General features: G+C 38.8%; 1 protein-coding gene across 1 annotated transcript; it reads right to left on the bottom strand.

Annotated features, from left to right (window-relative positions):
• Positions 1 to 2,757: 2,757 nt before the first annotated feature.
• LOC121171376 (ganglioside GM2 activator-like) lies at positions 2,758 to 3,360 on the bottom strand. The gene has a single exon (XM_041003085.1). It carries the CDS (start codon positions 3,334 to 3,336, stop codon positions 2,758 to 2,760), a length of 579 nt encoding a protein of 192 aa, XP_040859019.1. The 5' UTR covers positions 3,337 to 3,360.
• Positions 3,361 to 10,874: the final 7,514 nt, after the last annotated feature.

Raw genomic sequence — 10,874 nt, 5'->3', positions numbered from 1 at the left:
CTCTCCGCCTTTCAAATAAAATAGTTTTTTCTAAAAAAAAAAAAATTCATTTCTAGTACTTTTAAAACATAGACCTGTAGTTCTTAAGTGTTAATATTTGGACAGACCAACTACTCCACGTAATTGCCAATGGATTTTAAATTCCACTGACTAGAAAAATATTGAACAATATAGAAATTTTCTAGTCATATAGAAAAATATGACTAGTCAATGATTATGACTTCAGAAGTGCTTTTAAATAACTTCTTTTAATATTGCTCAAAATACTGTTCAGGTTAACTTGAAAATTAGTTAGAAATATTCTTCAGTATATGTGAGGTTTTTTTAATTCAGTTGAAGAAAATGATCAGTATACATACAAATTTACAGACTCAATCCCTATTCTGAGATTCCCAAACAACTACAACCCACAGAACAGAAGTCATAGGACTACATGGGCTTAAAGATCCTCTTAAAAGGTTCTAAAATTCCAATTTTTTTATGATAGGGCTGGAATTATTAATAAGAAACATATTGACACAGGAAAAAAACTTTGATTTATGCTACCTGGTTTCCCTCTTATGCTTTCAAAATGTAAAAAGCTATCTGAAAGGATGAAATTCTAAAATTTAAAACTAGTGTCAGCTGTGAAACGATATCTTTCTAAACAGGAGAAATAAAACTTTTGTTTTCAAAGACTCATTGATTTTTATTTGAAAAACAGAATCTATAAGGAGCAAAGGAGTGAGACAGAGAGAAGAACTTCCATCCGACTGTTCACATCCTCAATGGCCACAATGGCCACAGCTGAGCTGGGATATGACCCAGTGCCCCTGCGGGAGACTTGTGTCACAGGGCAGATTAGCTTGCTGTGCCTTCTCAAGGCCCCAAAAACATAGTTTTGAAATTGGCTTGATCAAGATTATTCAAATCTACCTTAGGCTACACTGGTGTTTGTTTTGATTAGTTTATACCTGAATTTACTAAAAGCATTGGAGTAACAATCTAATCTATATACCACTCTACATTTTGTGGTTAATAGGAACTACAAGTATTAAACTACTCAATATTGTTATCATTACTAGTTAGTCTCGGCTTCATGGAGGCATGCTGGTATATATATGCTTTACCAATCTGAAAACTAAAAATCAACATGCTAGTCAACTTCTTCAAGGAGGCCACTAAACTGTGGTAACATTTTTTTTTAACTTGTAATGCCAAACACACAGATTCAATTGTCTTGTTTTTTACTTTGCACATAAGATAAGAGAGAAGTTTGACTCCCGTACAAGCTCAGGAGCACTGGATGCTCAAATCCAGTGAGTTGCTCAAGTGCTCACTTGAGCAGGTGCACACTGGATGGTCAAACCTACTGAGCTGCTCCCAGGGCCCCCCTGAACAAGTGCACACTGGAGAGACAGCAAAAAAAATTTGCCTTAAATGAGTGAATGAACAATTCAATGTAAAGGAACATGTTTCTTTCAACCAGCTTGGTACTATTTCACAAATAGCTATGTACTCTCCTCAAGCCTCAATATTTATGCTTTCAATATGACAAATAGTATTTATTGATCAGGAAATTCTAGCAAAGATTTCTGAAATGTCTTACTACCAATAAATACCTTACATGCTGAAAGAACTTAGCTAGATAGTTCTCTACACACAAACATAGGTCTCTTGAATTTGCTCTCATTAAAATGGAAGTCAATTTATCAATTCCTTGATCAAAAAATAAAGATGTAACATAGGAGAAAAACAGCATTCAGTTCCAATTCTATTTGGAAGACGTTAAAGTGAGAAAAGAATGATATGCAAACACCTAGTGAAGCAGTTAATAAATATTATAGAAAAAGAGCAAGCAAGATATTAGGAGGAAAATTAGACATGACTAATATTGACTTGATTTGTTTCAAGACTCAGAAAAACGCCCCCAATTCAAGTCATTTTCAGTAGTTCGATTTCATGTGAAATGTGTGAACAAAAATGCCCATTGGTTCACAGACATGACTGACATTTTACTCAAAAATCTTTGCTATCTTAGTAGAATATGTAAGTCTAATTAAATACCCGTGCCCAAATCCCAGAACTCAAAAACATTTTTGTTGAAATAATAACATCATAATTATTACACACCTGTCTACCAACCAAGATTCTTAATTTGGCTCTAGATACAGTTAATATTCAAATGCTCACTGTAACCTTGGTAATCCCAGGATACTCTTTGAATGCACTTAGAATACTTTTTGGCAGTACATGCCTGAAGCCAACACTATTTCTAGTAGTTGCTGATGACTTAATACTAGATGATGTCAATTGAAAACTCGTATCTGCAGCATTTAGATACAAATGAATTTCTCCTATGTTTTCTTTGCCAAAGAAATCGCAGTAAACTCTTCTCCCAAGTATCGATAGCATTTTGTTAGATAGCATTTTTTTTAACAAATAAGAAAGGTTCGTTGCCATGCCATGTTTCAAATTACTCCAGAACATGGGACTTGCCCATGATTCAGCAAGCTGTTGCTGTGGAGCAGGCTGGTGGAAAATATAGGCAACGGAAACGAGTCTGCCCTCCTCATTGTACCCTGCCCCATAGAGCAGCTCCCAGTGGGGCCAACTCATCTTTAGTTGCCAAAAAACTATATGTCAAAAAATGATTTTTGGTGAGCATAGCGGAGGATTAAAGGATGGTAAATTGTTGAAATTTGGCTTTGACAAACCCAAGACTTAAAACGCGGACACCTTTCTCATCACCCTTTACTATGTTGTGACTGTACCACTTTACTTGCCCGTTACAGAGACCGAGATCTTGACACAAGCCAAACGCTGCTCGCCATTGCTCAGGACGCCCTCGATGTAATAGGTCCCAGAGACGAGCCAGTTGGGCAGCACCAGTGCAGGCAATGTGAAAGTACTACTTGGTAATGAATAGGTGCCTTCTGCGATGGGGCAATGGCACGGAATCCCATTTGTTTCTAGTAGCTGTGGGCAGGGCTTCCCAGGGAGAACGAAACTGTCAAGCACATGACAGATGTCATAGGTGCAGCTGCCGACTTGTTGCACACAGGGGATCTTGATCCAGATGCCTGCCACTTTCTTCTCCAAAGTTAATTTCAATTTCTGAGGAGAACTGAGCAATTCGTTGGTCTTGCCCTCAGCACTGATGGTCACATTGCCAGGAATGACAATGGGATCAGGTTCCAGTGTTAGGCTTTTGATGACTGCGGGGTCTTTCCCATCATCACAGTTATCCCAGGAAAAGCTACTGAGGTGGCTGTGGCCGTCATCCACGGAGACTGCCCCTCTAACAAGAAACAAAGTGAGAACGATGAAGAATGCAGTCCGCATCAGAGGGCGCATCGCGAAGGGAGATTCTGAGCAGCGTTAACCACTGTGGGATAGATATTTAAAACAGAGTATTATTTGAGGTGTAGATACAAGGTAAAACTCATTTAAATGTGCCTGCTACTTCTTGAGACCACCCAAGCCCACTAAAATCTTGGCCACACTTTAAATGGATGGTACAAGAATTGCCCAGCCTTTTCCTAACTGGTTGAGAGAACACCAGTGGGGAACGTCTTCCCCATAGGTTTCTGCCCAGACAAGGAGGGCTCAGGGAATACTTAAAGCCCCTTCCCCTCTCCTTTCAAGATGCATCCCATCTTTAGGCTCCCTCCTGGGAGGTGCTTTCTTTTTTCTTCTTCTATGTTTACATGTCACTTTGCAAAGAAAATGCCTCTCTGCAACCCATCACTGGCTTTTTACTTTTATACTAAACTGAGGAAAGAACCCACCCAGCTTCTCAGTTAAAACTTCTCAGGTTGAAAAATTAAATAATATTAGACCTGACTACCTATATTCTAATGTAATTATTTTATCTGCAACAACTAAAGAGAAACCAAAATATGCGATCATTACTAGGCGAGGGTGCGATATAGTTATCTACTAGCCTCAATTTTACCAAATTGCTAGGATGACTTGAAACCACGTAGAAAGTTCCTGGGGATAAACAAGGTGTTTGGAATTCACTAGGTTTGGGGGCCTAAAATTTTGTTACTTGAGGGATTTTTTTTTATTGCAGAGAATAAAGAATACAAACTCACTGACACGGGTTCAAAGTCTTGAAAGATTTAGGAATAAGTGACAGGACCTGCAGCTCAAGTATTCCCAACTCTCCATTAACCACCCTGTACAAAACATGCTATATTATTACCATATGCTTGGTGCTATGCCAGACTGAGGTTGGTTTAGACCTTCTAGAAAATTTGCCCTCTGGAGATTGTGATACATTGTGTGTAAAGCTGGATAGGGTGGATTAATTCAACACAGGCTGTGTGGCCATCTCTAACCTTCTGCCAAGCAGGAGCGGCTAAATGCTCTGTCCCTGCAATCAGACTGCTGGGATTTGAACCATTGCTTTATCCTCATTTGTACAGTCATCAGCAAATGACCTGATCCCGCCATACCTGTGCTTCCTTATCTGTACAACGGGAAAAACAACTGGAAAGATGTGCATTTCTTAGTCTGGTTGGAGTAGTACAGCATGATACAAAACCACATGAAATGTTTGACATAGCATCTCAACACTACCAAAAATGTGCTAATACTCATTAAAAATAAAATCTGTGGACTTCAAGTATAAAGATATTATAAATGTCCCCATTCATTTTCCATGATCATTTCCACATTGGAGTGTTTCTTGGTTGTTGTTATTGATGGAACATGGTTGATAGTATATGCAGTTTTATCTCATTCCAGAATTACTAAAATAAGCTTCACAAGGGCTTCACTAAATTTTTTATCAGTTTTTCCTTTCATCTGTCCAAAGGTGTACAGATATATATTGGAGACGCCATAGACTCTCTTTGCATCTTGCCTTATTTTAAATCTAACAAGCCTAACTATCCAAAATACTTATTACACAGGCAGGAACAGATTTTCTCAAGTGAGTTTATTTCTTCAGGGAGTTTTAAACAGTGTAGAATATATAGGAAAGTTCTTGAATGAATTGATTCAGATTTTTGATTAAAGATAAACTGGCAACTGTTTTCCCAGTGTGAAATCTAGACAATAAGGAACAAAGCCTTGAAAGAACACTTTTCTGTCTCTTGATATTGGAAATCCTGGAATGTATTTTCTTTAAGGTGTGTCTTCCAAAGCTGATGTGGTGATACAGCAGGCAAGGCTGCTACCTGCAACACTAACGTCCAATATGGATGCCAGTTCATGTGTCAGCTCCTCTACTTTTCATTCAGGCACCTGCTAGCGGACTGAGAAAAGTGAAGAAATATGGCCCAAAAGTTTAGGAGTCTGATATCCACTTGGGCAACTAGGATGAAATTCCTGGCTCCTACCTTTGATCTGGTCCAGGGCTGGGCATTGTGGATATCTAAGGAGCAAATTAGCTGGGAGAGACTCACTGTATTTTCTTTCTCTCTCTCTCTCTTTTTTTTTTTTAAATTCTCTCCTGTTCCATCTCCTCTTTTTTCTATAACATTGAGTTTCAAGTAAAAAAAAAACTTAAAAAAAAATTGTCCTGCTCAAAATTTTCTTCGGAGTCATAGAGTTTTTTTTTTATTATTGTTGCTTACATTGTATTATGTAGTACAGTTTTATAGGCGCTGGGGATTCCCCCCACCCCTCCCATACCCCTCCCCCCATGGTGGATTCCTCCACCTTGTTGCATAACCATAGTTCAAGTTCAGTTGAGATTCACTGTTTGCAAACACATGCCTAGCATAAAGTTCAGCGTAAGCTGTTCCACTAAGTTTCAAACCCTTTGCCACAGAATGTGTGGATTCAGGTGCTTATCTTCAGCACAAGAAAGAATTTGCAGATGGGGCACAGGTAAAAGCTGGATCATTTGGCAAAATAAGTCCTACACTCCAGGACTATATGCTTCAAAATGAGTTGCAGCCTTCCAGTTTCTGGAGCTTCCATTTATGTGACCTGGAGTCTCAGAGGTGATATTTGGATGGAACCAGCCAGCAAAGCAGCAGAGATTTCCAGCAACAACTAGGTGACTGCCCATTTTCTCATATTCTAACGAACTTTCAGAAGTGTCACAATGGTGAGTGCACAACAGAAGGAATAGCTTCAGTAATGGAAATTTTGTCAAATGGGCTGCAGGTCATCACAGGGACAATAAGCAGTCATTTTAGGCATTTTCTGCCAACTCAGTTCTGGAGAGTGACTGCCAGGATATTGGTAATTGAGGAGCTTATGAACTAATCCCTGTCTCCTTGCCTATATTATTTTTATGTTCAAAAATTTAATGCTAAACTTGTGTTTTATTCAAGTCTGCTTGTTTCTGAGTAGCTTGAGCCCAAGTATGTCAATATGCACAGCAACAAACAGTCGTTGCAATACTTCTGTCAACAATAGAGTTCATAAAAGATAGTGACATCCCGAGTTTATAACTGAACTGGAAAATTCCTGTTGCTTCAGGTCGTTAGTGTGAAGTTTCTGTTTAGATAAGTTTAGAAGTAGAAAGATACATGTGAACTTGTGTTTTAACTTTAGCAACATATTGGACAAAAACACACACGCAGCTATTAAGTATTTGTAGAAAGTGCAAATGCAAAATAATTCTATTTTGCTACAAAAATAAAATTCATGCCTAATTTTCTTGTAATATGCACTTTCTGAAGATTTTCTGTGTGTGAGAGAGTGTGTGTGAAGCAACAGAGAATGAGAAAATAAGGGAGACTGAATGCTTCTCTCTGTTTAACAAAACTGACTCGGATCTATTTTCATATACAAGAAAATAGTTGGATCGGAGAGCCATACTGCTGCTTTAATTGACCAATAACATCACGAAAGATTCAATGTTTATTCTGTTGCCTTTCACATTGGCTTGCTGTTCCATGGACCAGTTGCATTTGTCCTTTTTTTTTTTTAAGGAAAAGCGAAAATTCTCCCAGAATCTTTCCTAGCTGATGCCTGACCAAACCTGTTGCCCAGATATGTGTCATTTCCTCTCGTGGTTGGGGTACTGAGAACATCAGAACCTGTTTCAGAATCCACAGGGAAATAAGCATGTATGGAACAGGATCAGATTTCGTATTTGTCACCCAAGCAAACACAAAAATGTTGCACAACAATTACGATTCAAATAAATGGATCTAAATAGGATTACCTCCCTAAATGGTAATTGGGATACTTTTCTGTTTTCATAAAGATTTACTTATTATTTTAAATTTTCAAATGCAAAGTCTGAAAGAGAGAAAGATCTTTATTCCACTGGTTCACTGCCCAAATGACCACAAAGCAGGGGCTGGTCAAGACCAACAAGAGAGAGGAACTCCATCCTCACCTCCCACATGGGTAGTAGGGACCCAAGTACTTGGACGAGCCAATATCTGCTGCTTTTTAAAATATTAGCAGGGTACTGGATCAGAAGTAAAGCAATCAATATTTAGACCAGTACTCATATATAGAACAATGATGTCCCAAGTCATTAGCAGAGAGCTAAATTGGAAACAGAGCAGCCAAGACACAAATCTACACCCACATGGAATGCTAGCAACAAAAAATTTAGATAAATAGCAAAATTACACTTTCTCTCCCCACCCGGCTCTGACGTTAAGTCACATTATTTAAATAGTAACTTTATTTTCACTACTGCCCAGCATTTCAATTTATGACTAAACCACAGCTTATGAATAAAAAGGAAGCAAATCAGTGGGTGTCAAGGACTAGAAATGAGAAGAGTAACTTAGGTCACTATGAAAGAATCTGGAGATAATTACACTGTACCATAAAATATGTTTCAAGCCCCCATTTGTGATGTAACAAGTTAATCTTCTCCTGGGCAGTCCACATCTCTTATCAGAAAGCCTAGTCTAAGTCCTGGCTGCTCTTATTCTGATCCATCTTCCTGAAAACGCATCTTCGGAGGCGACAGACAATAACTACTTGCACCCTCTCTTTCTCTCTCTCTCTCTCTCTCTCTCTCTCTCTCTCACCTTCCTGCGTGTTTTTCTCACTCTCTTCTTCCCACGACCTCCTTCTTTATCTTGTTCTCATTTTCAGATAGAGGAAAGAAATGTTTTCAAAAATGTTATGTGTTTACATTTTACGGAGATAATTGGAAACAGGTTTTACTACCAAGTCTACATGGCATAACTAAATTGACGGGCTAAGCGGATTTGCAATTTTCTGTTGTCTTAGCAATTGGCTGAGAGGCAAACAATCAGACTGACTGTGTGGTAAGCCAATTTGTTCATCAAGGAGATATAAAATCCTAGTCCAACCATGCCTCCATACACATTCTGCAGTTGGCTGGCCATTTGGAATTCATGTTCAGTTTGTGACTGGAGGGAAGGATTTGGATTTTACATTGCAATTACTATCCTATATCACACAGCTTCAGTTGTTTACAGCAAGACTGTCTAGGAGCTGGCAACCTAACCAGTCAATAAAGAAGAAAAAATATTTGGGATATGACAAGGCACAAGCTTGCAACACATGCAGATTGGGACGTAATCGTTTCCTTTAAAGACAGAGCAGTCATCAGTTAAAACTGAGGGGAAAAATCTTGGTTAAAATATTTAATTCTGCCTTAATATCTTCCTGAATTTATCACTTGAATTTGACCCTTCATTCCCACCCTCTATTCCTTTTCTCTATGGTTACTAAAAGAGATATTGTCTAAGATGCAGACCTCAGCAGCTGGCTGCAGCTCCCTTCCTTATCACTAAATATTTGCAGTGATCTTCCATTCTCTTGGAATGGAAGATAAATACAGCATTCAATAAAGCAACAAGGTGTTCTACAATGTCTACCTGTCATCTGCCTACCCAGTCCCATTGTATATCGCGCCCCACTTGCAACCAGTTTCCCAATCACACACAGGCCTTTGTGTCCAATGAACTTGCGATACTGACTCCTATGGGATCAATACATATGCTGTGTTCTCTGAATATTCTATTCCTTCCTCTATTGCCTCATGAACTCTTACTCATCCTTTAGGTGTCAGCTCAAGGATAATTTATGTGTGGAGCTTTCCTGGCAGCCAACCATGTGAAATTCTTTCTTACAAGTTCACATCCCTATGTAAGAACTTGTATTACTTCCCTGTATTGTAAACAGATTTAATCATGGAATCATTTGACATTGTTGTTCTATGCTAATGGTGAATCCATAGATGTGTACTTTGCTCACTATTGTTTCCCCAGTAGCCAGAAAAGTATGTGAGATACAAACATTTAGAATGTGTTTGCTGGGGTCAACATTGTGGCACAGTGGATTACACAGCACCAGCGTCCTATAAGAGTAGCAGTTTGATCCCCAGCTGTTCAATGCCCAGTACAACTCTATGCTAATGCAACTAGGAAAAGCTTCAGAGGAGGACCCACTTTCTCAGGTCTCTGCACTCACACAGGTGACCCAGAGGTTGCTCCTAGTTCCTGGTTTTGTCCTGGTCCAGCACTAGGTCGTGAGGTGCTTTGGGGAGTGAACCAGCAGATAAAGCATCCCTCTTTATCTCTCCTTCTCTCTATGCCTAACTATGCCTTTTTAAAAAATTGATTAAATATTTTTAAAAGGTGTGGGCCCATCATGGTAGCTTAGTTGCTAAAGTCCTTGCCTTGTAAGCCCACGATCCCATATGGGCACTGGTTCATGGCCCACGTCCTGGCAGCCCCACTTCCCATTGAGCTCCCTGCATGTGGCCTGGATAAGCAGTAAAGGATGGCCCAAATCCTTGTGCCCAGACCCAAAAGAAGCTCCTGGCTCCTGACTTCGAATCTACTCAGCTCTGGCTGTTGAGGTCATTTGAGCAATGAGTCTGCGGATAGAAGATCTATTTTTTCTCTATCTCCTCTCTGTAAAATCTGACGTCCTAATTAAAAAATAATAATAATAATAAATATTTTTAAAAAGGTGTTTGCTAAATACACACATAAGCATATGGGGTAAACAAGTCTTCACTCATTTTTGAGCCTATAACTTCTGCAACATAGATGTCATTAGCCTCAATTTTAAAATAAATTATCATGTCATTTAGCATAGTACTTGCAATAATGAGGTATTACCTCAACTTTAAGAACTATAATTTGTGGCCTGGAATGTTCCACAGCAGACTAAGCTGCTCTTGTGAAACTAGCATCCCAAACGACATTAATGTATGTCCTGGCTGCTCCACTTCTAACCTACCTCCCTGCTAATGAACCTGGAGAAGTAACCAAAGACGGTCCAAATACCTGGCCGCTGCCCCCCATGTGTGAGAACTGGATGGAGTTCCAGGCACCAGGCCTTGATCTGTCACAATTACTGCTAACACAGCCATTTAGAGGATGAGACAAACGACGTAATATCTCTTTCTCTCTGTGTCAGTCTCTCTCTGTTCCTCTCTTTCTTTACATAACTACTACAAATGAATAAATAAACCTTGAATATACATATGACTATATTATTCATTTGTAATTGAATAGTACATATATAATTAAGATCATGTTGACTAACAGTGTTTGTATATAGTTCATGTGAGTGTTTTGCTGGGTTTGATCAGTGTGAATGGGCTAAGAGCAGAGATGGATAGTATTTGTTTTCCTATTAGTATTGGTGACTTTGGGGAAAACATACGGCATCTTTAAAAAGTACCTGGGGTGTAACACATACTCCTAAATTAAACTGATTTATGATCTCCTAATACCAGGAAGTTCACCATCCTAGAGCAGAGGCTGTAATTTGTAGATAAATTAGGAATACTCAATTGAAACAGCTAGAGTATTCCTCTTGGAGACATACTTCAATTCTCCCATTTTTAGGGAAGTATTTACACAGTCACCCCACTGGGGAGGATCAACATCAGGATTTGAAATTAAATACTATGATTAATTAATGCTACACTGATTCTTTAGAGAAAGGAATTTAAAAATGTACTAATTTATTTC

The sequence above is a fragment of the Ochotona curzoniae genome, unplaced genomic scaffold (genome assembly GCF_017591425.1).
Source record: "Ochotona curzoniae isolate NIBS_2020 unplaced genomic scaffold, NIBS_Ocur_1.0 scaffold_2587, whole genome shotgun sequence".
Lineage (NCBI taxonomy): Eukaryota > Metazoa > Chordata > Mammalia > Lagomorpha > Ochotonidae > Ochotona > Ochotona curzoniae.
Note: the sequence above shows the minus strand (reverse complement) of the source record. Positions and strands in the feature narration are given on the sequence as shown.